Source organism: Nothoprocta perdicaria, unplaced genomic scaffold (genome assembly GCF_003342845.1).
Source record: "Nothoprocta perdicaria isolate Ctin4 unplaced genomic scaffold, notPer1 scaffold_481, whole genome shotgun sequence".
NCBI classification, from domain to species: Eukaryota; Metazoa; Chordata; class Aves; order Tinamiformes; family Tinamidae; genus Nothoprocta; species Nothoprocta perdicaria.
This window is the reverse complement of record NW_020455734.1, coordinates 181,265-195,984: the sequence shown is the minus strand read 5'-3', so window position 1 is coordinate 195,984 and position 14,720 is coordinate 181,265. Positions and strand designations below refer to the sequence as shown.

The 14,720-nt window shown below is 39.4% G+C and overlaps 4 protein-coding genes across 6 annotated transcripts; 1 reads left to right on the top strand and 3 right to left on the bottom strand.

Moving 5' to 3' along the window:
- Window positions 1–1,996: 1,996 nt before the first annotated feature.
- LOC112954048 (olfactory receptor-like protein COR8) lies at window positions 1,997–2,944 on the bottom strand. The gene has a single exon (XM_026047190.1). The coding sequence runs from the start codon at window positions 2,942–2,944 to the stop codon at window positions 1,997–1,999; it is 948 nt and encodes a 315-aa protein (XP_025902975.1).
- A 1,969-nt stretch (window positions 2,945–4,913) lies between these two features.
- On the bottom strand, window positions 4,914–7,018 carry LOC112954050 (olfactory receptor 5AS1-like). 2 transcript variants are annotated; one of them, XM_026047193.1, is made up of 2 exons: window positions 5,111–6,021; window positions 4,914–4,935 (listed from the first exon to the last, which is right to left on the bottom strand). In XM_026047193.1, the coding sequence occupies exons 1-2, from the start codon at window positions 6,019–6,021 to the stop codon at window positions 4,914–4,916; spliced, it is 933 nt and encodes a 310-aa protein (XP_025902978.1). The 2 variants fall into 2 exon arrangements, with proteins under 2 accessions (XP_025902978.1, XP_025902979.1); XM_026047194.1 differs by lacking the exon at window positions 4,914–4,935 and adding an exon at window positions 6,986–7,018 and having other exon boundaries at window positions 5,074–6,024.
- Window positions 7,019–7,841: 823 nt separating this feature from the next.
- On the top strand, window positions 7,842–14,669 carry LOC112954049 (olfactory receptor 1038-like). 2 transcript variants are annotated; one of them, XM_026047192.1, is made up of 2 exons: window positions 7,842–7,852; window positions 13,739–14,669. In XM_026047192.1, the coding sequence occupies exons 1-2, from the start codon at window positions 7,842–7,844 to the stop codon at window positions 14,667–14,669; spliced, it is 942 nt and encodes a 313-aa protein (XP_025902977.1). The 2 variants fall into 2 exon arrangements, with proteins under 2 accessions (XP_025902977.1, XP_025902976.1); XM_026047191.1 differs by lacking the exon at window positions 7,842–7,852 and having other exon boundaries at window positions 13,728–14,669.
- Window positions 9,568–10,497, bottom strand: LOC112954055 (olfactory receptor 1038-like). Its single transcript, XM_026047201.1, has one exon. The coding sequence runs from the start codon at window positions 10,495–10,497 to the stop codon at window positions 9,568–9,570; it is 930 nt and encodes a 309-aa protein (XP_025902986.1).
- Window positions 14,670–14,720: the final 51 nt, after the last annotated feature.

The window sequence follows — 14,720 nt, the reverse complement described above, 5'->3', positions numbered from 1 at the left end:
TTCTCTCTCAAGGTTCAGGAAGTGCAGGTGGGCAAGACACGTGGGAGGCAGATCTTGCATGCAGGAGTACCTGGCAGGCATCTCTGATAGTGCAGAAAAAGCAGAAGAGGGAAAGGGCTGAGAGAAGGGGTGCACAAACCTAGATGATGCAGCTGGGGGCAAGGAGGAAACCAGTCACCCTCTTCCACAGCAAGAGTTTCCTCATGTCCCCGGCCTTCCTGGCAGCCCTGGTGCCAGTGGCCAATATCCACAAGCTGCTCTCAGCCTGTTCTAAGAGTTTGATCCTTCCCAGAAGGATCTACTAATTTTTGTTGTTGTTGCTCTTCACAAACTGTTGCTTTTTCCCCATCATTTCTTTACAGAACGAGCTTCCCAAGGCCTTTCAGTATATAAAACTTGTCATACAGAGCAACTGGGGAAACCCAGAGTACACCTGCATTTATCGAGTGCAGGTTCATGGAAGAGGGCAAACCAAAAGGAATGCCATCAGCCAGAARACAGGCTGGGACCTGGACTTAGAATGAAGAAAAGAAGACAGGAAGAGGAGAAGAAATGTGGCYGTTTGCYTTRRTGTGCAGCAMTATAATTTCACAGTYTAAAAACCAGCCTGTYTYCTTSTTGTCACTGAATGAAGATTGTTCCTTGACCTCTCTGCTTTCTCTGCAATGCACATATGTTTTCCCAGTAAAGGAAAAAGAAAATCTCGCGTGTTCTTCCTTTTTCCCCAATTCTTGGGGCTAGAGGCGCCATCCCCTTTCAGCCCAGGAAGGAAGCCAAGTCTGTCAGAGTTTTGGGTGAAAGCTCCCCTCCCCACAGAACCCTTGCAGACAGGTTGCATGGTGAGTGCTCTTTTCCCCCTGCAGAAGCAACTGAATTGAAACAAGCCTGACAACACAATGTCAAGCATGGCCAATCTGGGAGGGTTTTTGGTCATTCACTCATCTTCCTGTATCCCTATGCCTGATGTCTTTTTCAGGATGYCCTCTCCATTTCTGCTTAGACCTAGCGTGTGATCCTAGTCGCTTGCTCAGTCCATCTGCAGATTTGCAGCTGCAGGATAAGTTCAGTGATCTTCTTGCAGACAAGCGTTTGGGAACTTGGTCAGAGGATTCTAGAGTCTCACAAAGCTCCTAAAACCTTCAAGTAAATGGTTGTCTGTTTTCTGGGAGACCACAAAGACACTTAACAATGCCCCATATAAAGTGGAGAGGACAGACTACTCAACTGTCAACCCATAATGACAATGAGAAAATGCAGCCTAGTGGAAAAGTGAGTTTCTTCCTGCATTTCATGTGGAATGTTGGCTCTTTTAAAACATTTATTTCCTAGGAAATCCTGATTAATAGAGCTGAGAGRACTGACATGTTTTTAGATAATTGTGTAGAAAATTCCAATATAATTCTCCACCATTTCTATGGCGTATATATGTGACTATATAAGTATAGTTATAGATATCTAGTTATATATAAACTATACTACTAGAAGACAGCAACAATAATATAAATAGGTAATCCAAGAGTTACCATGGGGACCAGACACTGCAGGCATGCATTTGAATTTGTAAATCTCTGTCCACTGAAATAAGGATTTAAARAATTTTCCTACAGCCTCACTCAAAAAAGCATACATATATGTTATGGGAGCCAAACATTAGACAAATTTCATCTTCTCCTCTAGGAAAGTAAATATACATCATAGAGTTGCAGGAACATAGTAGGAACAGAGAAGGGTTTTTTTATTATTTTGTCCTTATACCAGTTTATCTTTAATGTCCAAAATAAAGCATAATGTTTAAATCACAACATTTTTGGTTACAAAAAAAAAAACAGAAAACTTTAGGTTTCTGTGTTGCTTCAACATACTAAAAATTATCTGTCAAAGGTTCCCTAATTTTTCATTTACATTTGAATCCTGCATATATATAATTTGTGTAAATCAAAACATTAGGACTGAACTGGTTTTTCCCTTTTCAATTTTTCTAGGGAATTGATTATTCTCACGAACGAGCCAATGAGCAGCATTTTTTCCTTTCCATCACCCTTCTAATTGCATTTTTCACCTCCTTGTTCCTGAGACTGTAGATCAATGGATTCAGCATAGGAACAAGCAGTGTGTAGCATATTGCAGAGATTTTCTCTCGTTCCAGTGAGTATCTTGACCTGGGCTGGATGTGACTCAAACTCACGGGCCCATAGAAGAGGCTTACAGCTGTCAGATGTGAGGTGCAGGTGGACAGGGCTTTGAACCTACCTGTGGACCTCATCCTTAGGACTGAGAAGAAGATGCAGAAATAGGAGACAATGACAATTAAGAGTGTGGACATAGCTATGATCCCAGAGAGGGTTACGAGCATAATCTCATTGATATGGCCATCTGAGCAATTAAGTTTCAAYAATGGGTTTGTATCACAGAAGTAATGGTTGATGATATTAGGTCCACAGAATGACAACTTCAGTAAGCCACAAGTATGTATCAATGAGTTAAAGAGGCCCCCTAAATATGATCCAGTCACCAGCCAAATGCAAACTTTCTTGGGCATAAGTGTAGTGTAAAGTAGTGGGTTGCAAATAGCTACATAGCGGTCRTAGGCCATGACAGCCAGCAGGAATCCCTCTGTGGTCACGAACACAACAAATGAGAAGTGTTGGACAATACATGCAGAGAAAGAAATAGTCTTACTCCGCACTAAGAAGTTTACCAGCATCCTTGGAGCAAAAACTGAAGAATAACAGAGATCCACAAATGACAAGTTAATGAGGAAGAAGTACATCGGTGTTTGAAGTTGGATGTCGGCCCTGATCAAGCATATTATTCCAATGTTACCCACAAGGGTCGTAACATAGATGAGTAGGATCATCATGAAGAGTGGCAACTCCAGTTCCAGGCGAGCCGTGAGTCCCAAGAGGATGAAGTGAGTCACTGTTGTGTGATTGCTTACTGCCATGTATACATGCTAAGATGGAATGTGTGATGCCTATATAAATAAGAAGACCAAGTTGTTCATAAGTGTATTTCATGGAGTAATTCACCATCAAGCAGGAYGAAGGCTGGCATCAAGTACCTTGCCCTTGCTTTCATTTTGCAGGACTCAGATTCTTCAAAGCTTTCTGGGCAGAGCTTATTGAGTATCTCTGGGTRCAGCAGTGTATATCCAAGACAATACAGGAACTGAGACCCAGCTGAAGAATTCAGTGTGTTGCTTTGTTGTGAAACACAAACGTTGCATCTCTCTTCAAAAGGCCAGTGGAAGGTGACACTTCACTGCCGTCAACTTTTTAGAATACCAAAGCAGAAAGTGAGAGTTAAACATCTGGGTCTGTTTTCAGACTAAGTTAATGCAGATCCAACGCTTTTACATTGTAGGGGAGAGTCCATGACTGCAATGGGGTAAGAGGTCAGATGAGGTCCTTCTCTGACTGGTTCTATATGCTATCCACAAATAACTAAAAAAAAAAAATGTGGCATCTGGCACTCTTGATAGATGTTGACTCCAGATCAGAAGGAATCATTTTTTAAATAGTCAGACAATTACCATTTGCATCCCTAAAATATCTTTAGACTTCTAAATCAGCTAGGGTCGCTCTATGATCAGCATGTCCCTCAACTATTCATCCTACTAATTTCAGACATTAGCACACCTCAGCTCTTGAAATGAGTGAACAGCCTAGAAGCCTCTCCCTGAGAAGTTCTGTCTCTTTTTATTAACCGTAAAGGCACCTGAGATATTTGACTTAATGTAGAAATCTGAAGTTCAGTGAAATCAATCCTACAGAGGTTGTACACATTTTTACGTGCCAAATTTGGTCTAATAAGTGGTCTAATGAAGTTAAAATGATCTGATCATCCCACTAATGCTACAATTGACTATGTGATTTTACACAGAGCAAACCAACAACAAAAAAAGACMCTCTTCTGAGCTCTCCAAGTATGTAAAATGTAGTCAGTAATATTGCTAAATTGACAGTTCAGTRCTCATACCATCAAGGACATACCTGGATTTTACAGGTCAGCCTCAAACACTCTCCAATCCTTAGCCTCCGAACGCTCCAACAGTGCAGAAGTCTGGATTTCAATCTCATTGCCCAAGATGCTACCACAACCTCTGCCGATGCAAAAAGACTTTCTTACCTAATTTTCAGCTGGGTCTTCCAGTCTCTTTCATGATCTTATCTAACTCATGTCTGTGAGCTGTAATTTCTCTTTAGTGAAAACGCACAAACAAACATATGCAGTTGCTCATTGTATTGACATACTAGTGAGAGATGTCTGGAAATATCTGAGAAGAGATAAAATAATMCTTTTTCCTTCACAGAAAAGAAGAAATATTGTTTCATGCTTGTGGGTAGCACAGAACAGCAGCTTATCCCTCAAGCTTGAGAACTCATATCAGGACCTGTTACTGCACCCATTCGCTATTTCAGCTGTTAAGAACCAAACCCTCAGGAACACCTAAGTTTTCAGCTAATATTTTTCAGTTAAAACACAAAGGACATCATTAAAGTGCCCTCATGGGAGTCTTCAAACAGACAAAGAAATGTCTGGCCTCCCACAGCAACAAGCAGAAAGTGAGTATGTTTACACAGGCCTCAGGTTGAGGTAGGCCTCAACTACCCAGTTTACAGAAAAATCCTCTCTGCTTGCTACTTAGGCTCACTTTTTCAGGCAGGAGTTGGCTAATGTTTGGACTTGCTCAGCCCATCCTAAATTAAGGTCTTGATGTATTAAGGAGAATACATTATGATTGTAGGGTGAATATTATGCTCATTTGGTTGCATATGCTTATGCTTTTAAAAAAGACAAACAAAAAAACAAAGGCCCTGTTGTCCTGGCTGATCACATAATAGAAAAGATGTCCTCCAAATGGGAGATTTGGGATGTTTTCATGATGATTTTTTTATCAAGATAAAAGTCAGCTAACCTCTTGCATTTAAAATATACATGTTTACACCTGTGTTAGGACCCTGCAGACAACAGTAATTAGAAAAAGAGAGAAAGAGTATTTTTATATATTTTTATTTTACATATGTATCTATAACTTTTTTTTAATTTATTTAATTACATTTTTTTTTACTGCTAAGTAGATAACTGAAAAAACACTTTTCTCTCTCTTGATCTTCTTAGGACTTCCCTTACTTCCTTGTTCCTCAGGGTGTAGATGAGAGGGTTCAGCATGGGAAAGACAACAGTGTAAAACACAGCAGTCACTTTATCTGTGTCCATTGAGTAGCTGGAGAGAGGTCGTAAATATGTGAAGAGGAGGGAGCCATAGAATAACGCAACAGCTATGAGATGTGAGGAGCAGGTGGAGAAGGCTTTGTGCCTGCCCTCCACTGCATAGATTTGGAGGGTGGTGTAAAGAATGCAGGTGTAGGAGGCAAYGATGATCAGAAAGGTGCTGGTTTGTATGAAACCACACAGGGCAAAGAGAAGGACTTCGTTGACTTCTGTGTTGGAGCAGGAGAGCTTCAGCAGTGGGGGAATGTCACAGAAGAAATGGTGGATGGTGTTGGGTCCACAGAATGACAGCGTGAACGTGAAACTTGTGTGAATCAGTGAGGTCAGACCCCCACTGAGATAAGCCCCAGCTACCATGAAGGCACAGACTTTGCGGGACATGACAAGTGTGTAGAGCAGAGGATGACATATGGCCACATAACGGTCATAGGCCATCACGGCCAAAAGGAGGCACTCGGCATCAGCAAAGGAAGCAAACAGAAACATCTGTGTTGCACAACCACCTAAAGAAATGGTTTTCTGCTGTGTTAGCAGATTCACCAACATCTTGGGACAAATGGTAGATGAATAGCTAAGGTCCAAGAAGGATAAATTGCTTAGGAAGTAGTACATGGGAGTGTGAAGGCAGGCATTGAATCGCACGAGCACAATGATGCCAATGTTCCCCACCAAAGTCATAACATAGATAAGTAGAAAAAGCACAAACAGAGGTAACTCAAGCCCTGGATGGCTAATGAAACCTAAGAGAATGAACTCGGTCACTGTAGTACAGTTTCCTTCAGACATTTCCTCACTTCATTTTCACCTTTTAGGTCAAYGTTGCTGGAGGGATCAGTCACTCTTCATCGTCTAGCAATGACTAAACAGCTTTGATCCTTCCCTGCCCAAAGAGAATGATAACATGAGTACCTAACATAGTATCCAGAGGGGAAAGCAGTAACTTAGATCATAACCATACATAAATTTTAGGAGAACAATCAAAAAGAAATTGGTAAAGAAAATTGCATATGAGGCATTTTTTCTTATAAAGAAAATATATTTAACAACATGCTTATGAAATAGGTTCTTAGATAATGTTTTTTTTCAGAGCACATAATATGGATATCCAAGACCTTTATATGATGCATTACCCAGAGAAAATATATTACTTAACCTACAAAAAGTACTAGATATTCACCTAAGTGAAACATAAGGTATGATGTTCAGGCAGACTTTGAGCTTAGAATGGTTTTATGTTTGTTTTTTTTTTAATTTATTATTGCATGCTTCTCCTCATCTTAATATATTCCCCAGAATACATTCCCCCAAATACATTTCCCCCAAATTAATTTTGAATGCTCATTTCATATTTTTAAAAATAATGGAGTATTTAACTTAACTGTGTAAAAGTGAAGATTCATTTATACCTATGCAAATATGAACTCTAGTAAGGACCGTTCTATCTTATTCACTCTTTTATTTCCAAACAGATCTAGACCTGCTGGTACAATTCACTAAAGTAACCACAAATTTCAATATTATGTAGACAAAACCATAAATGCATATGGTCCTGAAAAAAAAAAAAGTCAACAAAAGCTGTGAACCATTCAGGATTTGGTTCAGATGATTAAGGCTGAATTTGGAGATTCAGAAAAAAAAAAAAAAAGTTTCCAATTTGTAATTGTTAAAGTGTGTTCCATTCCTGGAATTTTAGTTCAAGTTAGGCAAACTGAGGCAAACTCCATCTGGAGACTGTAATTTATTTTCAAACCATCAATGAGCTCAAACAATTTGAGATAATAGTGGCAGAAGAGAAAACGGCTTTTTCTGCCCTAAAAAAATATATATATCTTGCAGTTATTTGGACCTAGTTCTTTCTTCCTATTTGCAGTTTGTTGATCACCCTCAAACAAGAAGGCACGGGAACCTTTACACTTTGTGATTGCGAAAGATCTATATCTCCAGATCAACATTAGTTACCTTTTAAAATTAAGCTCTAATGTATTTTCAAAGGCTTTTTTTTTTTTTTCTGATGAATAAAAGCTTTCCTTCACCTATAATAAGGCGGCCTAATAAGGCACCGGACTTGAAACACTTGCTGCCTGCCTGAGGGAAGATGCGAGGGTACTGAATTCATCATGAAACTCACCTACCAGGGCAAGAGTCTTTTCCAAGATTGGTATAATCCTGTTGCTGGGAGCTGCCGGAGATTTTATGCTTACACTTTGGACACAGGAGACCCTGATCTTCTCAAGGGAGAGTAAAACAAACAGCTGAAATGCTGCCCTCATCCCAGTGTGCAACTGTCTTAATGAAACAATTTGCTGTAGAGGTATTTTACAGATATCTAAGCACTGCTTGGAAGTGCCTCTAATATTCCCTTCAACTGCAACCTGACAAATACTGTTTGAAGTAGTTGAAGACAAATGCGATTGAAGGCTGTTAGTATAGTGCTAAGTGCTGCTTGAAACATGAATAGGCTTCCCAATACGGGCAATAACATTATCAGGATCCAAATGTAGGCTTATTTCTCTCACAACTTTAGTACTTGATAATGGTCTGATTGCCAAAGTATTCTGCACATTATCACGATGATTTGATGCCATCTAATGGCTAACCTGCATAACATGGGTAAGGAGTTACCTATTAGCTCCCTACCTTAATCATACTGGTTTTGTGGAGTGTTTTTTTTTTTTTTTTTTTTTTTTTTTTTTTTTTTTTTTGGTAGAAAATCAAAATTCTAATAAAAGTGTACATAGCATCTCACGTTCTTCTATCTAGAAGGAATTAATTTCACTGGACTTGAACCATCTAAAAATCAGGCATCTAGTCTAAGCTAAATAGTGATCTACATTCAATGGAGGGAAAGAGATATCTTTGGAGAACGGCTGATTTCAAGTGATGAAATGTGCATTATTTATGATGTGCTTTAAACCAAGCAAAACAGTATTTTTGAGCAGAACACATTGTACAAAAGTTTCGTAAATTCCTAAATATCTCCAAGTAACCCTAAACTTTCAGTACAAGTCCAGATAAGGAAAACCTAGGTTGCAATTCCACTTGCCTGACTATAGATTCAGATAGAGATTCAGATATCTCAATATTGACGTCCAAATGTCATCTTCTACAGGTGCACTAGGTGCACAGCTCTCATTACCTTCAGCAGAGAAGTAATTAATATAAGCAGCATAGCTGAGGGGGCTGTTGATTAGGCATTCCCTGCTATCTACTTCAGACTGGCCTGATTTGTTCTTGAGGCTTCATATATTGTTATGTTTTTCTCCCTGCTAATTTTAACAGGAGCCTGGGCAGTCATCTCACAGAGCCTCTTACACTGGTGTACAGGTGCATATGCCACAGACAGGGAAAATAGGGTTTGCTGCCAAAGTTAGGAAAAAGGACTGCAAAAGGAGAAAAAGAGCTTAGATCTGAACTATGAGTATGGGTCATCCTAGAAGAAAAAAATCATTAGCATCCTAAGAATTAATTTTAATAACAACAAGAAAAACTAAAATGAACCCTATGAAATCTGAAAATGGAATATGGGTAGAGTAAGTCTTTAGTTTGTCTAATTAAATTATTTCCACTCAATCTGAGAGAAGAGATATGCCTTCTTCGCTGTTCCAAGATGTACTCTTTTTTTAAGGGGATTTGTCATTTTCTGGTTTAGCAGAACAGGTGGGAAGGTACAAGCACTTAATCTTGATTACATGTGATTTTCCAAAAAGCCCAGTCTTCTTGTGCAAGCCATGAGTGGTGTCAGGAGAATAGGATGAATTACTTTGTCAGATGTCTCACTCCAAGTTGCTTAAACTCAAGTGGTATTTCATATTCTTTAATAAGCATTGCGCTCATTAAGATATATTCCAAAGCAAATACTCTCCCAAGAGCTAGATGGCTAGCCAACGTTTTGCTTTACCATCAGCCATGTAAATGGCTTTCTTTCTTACCACACTGAACAAAACTATTATTTCCTTCTCTTTGCAGCAATAGAGGTGGATATATGTGTTCTCATTGGCTATATAGATATCTAAATAAAGAAATATCACTCTTACTTTTATTACTTAAATTGATTTTCTAAATACTTACTCACTTTATTTAGGACAATTTCAATACCAAACATGCCATTCTGAAACAAAAGTTAGAGATATTTCCAGACCTTCCGAGCAAAATTTGTATTTAATAAATGTCAAAGTGTTCTCATCATTGTTTTAGCCACTGTGGCCTAGATATGATTTTCTTGCACCAAATTTCTTCTTCCACCACAGATTTCCATGCAACCAGGGGCTCTAACAATAGGAATGGCAATAGGGAAATTCTTCCTTGATTACCAGCTTCATTAACATACTGCATTTATGGCAGTCTATGAACAGCTCTTTTCATGGCAATCTTCACCTCCCTGTTCCTCAGGCTGTAGATGAAGGGGTTCAGCATGGGAGTAATGACTGTGTAAAACAGTGTGGTCACTTTGTCCTTGGCCAACGTGTTCATGGAGCTTGGGCGCAAGTACATGAACAGAATCGCCCCGTAAAACATGGTGACAACCAACAGGTGTGGGGCACAGGTGGAGAAGGCTTTTCTCCTGCCTTCTGGAGAGCAGATCCTCAGGATGGTGGGAAGGATGTAAATGTAGGAGAAGAAGATGATAGCCATTGTGCTGAGACAGTTTGTGCTGACGAGAGCAAAGACAACAACCTCATAGGTGTGGGTGTCAGAGCAGGAAAGAGCTAGGAGAGGGAGAATGTCACAGAAATAGTGGTTGATGATGTTGGCTCCACAGAAGGAAAAAGTAAAGAYGAAAGTGGCATGTGTCACTGCGTGCAAAACACTGATTGCATAGGAACCAGCTACCAGCCATCCACACGTCCACGGGCGCATGATKACAGGGTACATGAGGGGCTTGCAGATGGCCACATACCTGTCGAATGCCATGACAGTCAGCAGAAGGCACTCCGTGATCCCAAAGACGACAAAGAAGCACAGCTGGGCTGCACACCTTGAGAAASCAATGGTTTTCTCCTCTTCCAAGATGTGTACCAGCATCTGGGGGATGATAACAGAGGAATAGGAAATGTCCACGAAAGCCAAGTGGCTGAGGAAATAGTACATGGGAGTGTGAAGATGAAGATCCGCTCTGATTAATGTGATTATCCCCAAGTTTCCCAACAGTGTGACAGTATACATCGCCAGGAAAATGAAGAAAAGAGGGAGCTGCAGTTGTGGGCAGTCTGTCAGCCCTGAGAGAACGAACTCTGTCACTTCAGTGCCATTTGCAGGGGCCATTTTTGGTAACGCATTCAACCTGCAGGGGATAGATAAAATAACAGAAAACAGGAGGTTTAGAAAAAGGGTGGGAGAAACCAAGTTTTGCAATCCTGCAGCTTCAGTCATCCAATTTTGGCACTTCAGGAATCAGCTTCCTCTATATCACTGAAGGGAGACAAGGTGCTTCCCATGGGTAGGTCATAAAATGTCATTTAGAGTCTTGAGTCATACTTRGAAGGCCTCTCTTCCTTAAAATGAWACCAAAGCCAAAACTTAGCTGTCAAACTAAGCAGTGAGAATACCCACATGGGTTTAATTCAGCATTTCATCTCTTATCTAGCTTTCTGTCTGGACATTCCTGGCAACATTTAGCACAGGTAGAAAATCGATGCAATATATAAAAGAATACATGTGAGGAGCAGAACAGGCCTGACAGGAAATAATACAGTCTATGCTGTGCATATTTACAAAAAAAAATAGCTTAATGTGGCTCCCGTTGCCTCCACCACTGCCATCAGTCCTTGCCAGTGCAATGGCAGCTGTGAAAAAAAATGAACATCTACAAATCTTCTCACTTTGTGTCATCTTTATTTTCAAGGAACAAAGTACTCTCCTTGTTAGATTCCTTCTGTCATCCCCAGCTTCATTGCTATAAATGAGATACCTTCAACCTCTGGTCTTTGCTTTCAGATTTCTTAATACTTTCAAGTTCCTAAAATAAAATAAAATAAAATAAAATAAAATAAAATAAAATAAAATAAAATAAAATAAAATAAAATAATAAAATACATAAAAAGAGGGCTACCCATAGCCACATGATGCCCTTTTGTGTCCTATTCATTCAGAGTGAGATGTCCGAGGACTGACTAGAATACAAAGTACCTTCTCTTGGATGCAATTTCTGTAAAACTCAGACATCGGGGATCTGCAGCCAGCACAGAGAGGTCAGTGCAGCACTTTCAAGGAAGTGGGAAGGATTTGGCTGTTCCTCCAGAGCGTAGGGTCACGGCTAAAATTCACCTTCAAACAAACCTCAGAGATGTATTTTAGTACTTGTTTCTTCAACAAAATGCTGAGAATGATTTGTTCCTGCAGCTGTCAGAGTGCAGACAAGACCTCTCTGCAGGTTTTAGTATTCACGTTGTGTTTATATTACTTTGGGTGACCTTGGAGATATTCCAATCCATGGAGAATAGAAGTTTTAAACAAAACCCACCGGGATAAACATTTCTTAATCTCTAGCCTCATTAATAAGTCCCAACAACAATTTCCTATGAATGTCTGGATTTAAGTAGATATCTCCCATCTCCAATATTGGAGAAAGAGAGTAGACAAAATATGGGCATTCTGGACATCAACACTTATTGTAATAGAATGATTTATCAAAACAAAACCAACTTTTTGTTTCCATAGTCATCTGTATTATTGTCTAACTTTCTTGTGTATCGTTTTTTTTTAAGTGCCATGAGCGAGCTASCTTTTAGCAGTGCAATGATATTTCTTTCAGCATCACCTCACTCTAGTCAATACCTGCAGAAGACAACGTGATGAAATAGGTAGAGCTCTGAGCCCAGTGCACCTGGGATCAAATTAAAAGTTGAAAGAAATYGTCCTCTTCTTGCACATTCCTGTAAAAAACAACAGTGAGGCTGTTGTGATCATGCTGGCCTAAGGACCCAAGCAAGACTGGGAGACTYGCATTCCCCTCTTTCATAGATTTATTTATTTATTTGTTGCTCCCCTGGTGGCATCTAGAGAAGATTCACACAGGATTTACAATTTTGACTAATTAATATAAGACTTTTTTTTTCATGTTTAAATATACCCTGCATATCATGTGCTGACTTTAACATGTGTCTCAGAAGAAAAACATACCCCAAAGGAATCCACAGTTTTATAATATACACATACAGGCTTATATATATATAAGCAACAGGGAAATAGCAGACTTGCAAAACAGAACAAGAAAAGCTGCTGAAAAGGTAGGGTAGACCATTGCAGTTGTGCTTTTTTATTATTATTATTTTAATACACACGATTTTGGAAGGAGACAGAGCATGGTCTTGTATATAAGCATGGATATCAGACACTCAAATGATACTTATTTTCTTCTTCCTCTAGTGCTGATGACACCAGTTTCTCAGGTCTTCTTCTACCTATCTTCAGTCCTCTGAYTGTCTATATCTAATTCTCCTAGAAGGTGGATTGCATACAATTCTTAATCAGTTTATTGGCAGCTCTTTAAACGCTAATGGCATTCATTTTCCATTTATCCTTTTTCTTTTCTTTTTTCTTTTCTTTGTATTAGGATGTCCTATTCATGCAAAACTCAACACAAAGATGTTTGAATATTATTTTAGTTGTAGGGAGCTGTAGAGATCCTCTTGTGATCCTTGGTTTTATAACTTTGTTTTTTCCTGGGCTACCATGTGATAATATCTCACCATCAGATTCAACTCAGCAATTTCTGAAGATGAAAGAAGATCCATGAGATGTATCCAGCCCAAGAGTGGGTATTAGGCGCCCTATTCTCTCTTTCCACTAATACAAGTAGTTGACATCTGGCAGAGCTGTATATCCACTGGTTTGAACAGGCACTGTTTATTGAATGCAAAAGTCAGATAAATCTGTCTGAAAAATTGTCTAGATAAGGTCAGTAGAAACTCAGTTTCTGAAATGTGATATTATAATGCAATTTTATATGCAATAATAATATAATGCAATATTATATGGTTTAATGCCTTCATTTAATGTTTTGACAGTACACAAAGAGAGGAGCTTTTTCAAGTGCTTATTAAAATCTTGGCACTATTTATTTTTGTATTATTTTTGTAGCTGAAGAAGGAAACATGACTGAAAATAGTTTTGAAAATACCTGTCATCCTGGTATGCACCAAAGTGCCTTCTCCCCTGCCATTTAAAAATATGATCTGAAATATCATCTACCTCCTGGGATATTATTTTATTCCTTCATTTTCATAGCAACTGCATTTCTTCTGTATCGCATAATTTTCATTTCCAGTATCCTAAAGATGACTTCTTGATCTCATATACAAAACTCAGGATATGTGAGAATGACCACAAAAGATCTTTGAATTAACTGAGACTGCAGAATATTTGCAGATATCAGGAGAGAAGTTTCTTTGATCTTAAGAATCTGTATTAGAAATTTCTAATTAACATCAACACTCTTATGTCTAAGGAGTGCTTTCCTTTTTTCATCCAGATCTTTTTTTAAAGATAGGTAAATGGCAGATAGGAATCACAGCAGAGGGGCAGAATTCATTCTCATTGGCTTCACCAGTCATCCAGATCTTCAGATTCCTCTCTTTATGGTGTTCCTACTAATCTACATGGTTACGCTGCTGGGGAATTTGGGGATAATTGTGCTCATCAGGATTGACTGCAAGCTCCACACTCCAATGTATTTCTTCCTCAGCCACTTGGCCTTTGTAGACCTCTGTTATTCTTCAACCATCACACCCAAAATGCTGGCAACCTTCTTGTCAGAGAGAAAAACAATTTCCTACTATGCGTGTGCTGCACAGCTCTGTTGTTTTCTTATGTTCCTGATCACAGAGTGTTTCCTTCTCACTGGGATGGCATACGATCGCTCTGTAGCCATCTGTAACCCTCTCAACTATACGGTCATCATGTCCCAGCGTGTCTGTGTCCAACTGGTGGCTGGCCCTTACCTGTACAGTTTCTGTGTTGCCTTGTTCCACACTATCATGACATTTCGCTTGAGTTTCTGTGCTTCTAATATGATCAACCATTTCTACTGCGACGACCCCGCCTTGTTAGCACTYTCCTGTTCCAGTACCTACACCAAAGAAATGTTAATATTTGCCTTTGCCAGCTTTAATATCATCTCCTCACTTCTGATAGTGCTCGCCTCCTACCTCCGCATCCTGCGCATCGTTTTGAAGATCCACTCTCCTCAGGGCAGGCAGAAAGCGTTCAGCACCTGTGCCTCCCACCTGGCAGCAGTCACCGTCTTCTACGGGACCCTGATTTTCATGTATTTACAGCCCAGCTCTAACCATTCACTAGACAGAGACAAGGTGGCTTCGCTCTTCTACACAGTGTTGATCCCCATGCTCAACCCCCTCATCTACAGCCTGAGGAACAAGGATGTGAAGGCTGCCCTAGGGAAAATATATTGTATAGAAAATATACAGTTGTTTTAAATAATGTTTAGAAAAAGAACTTATGCCCCACTTTTTTTTTTTTCTTTTTTT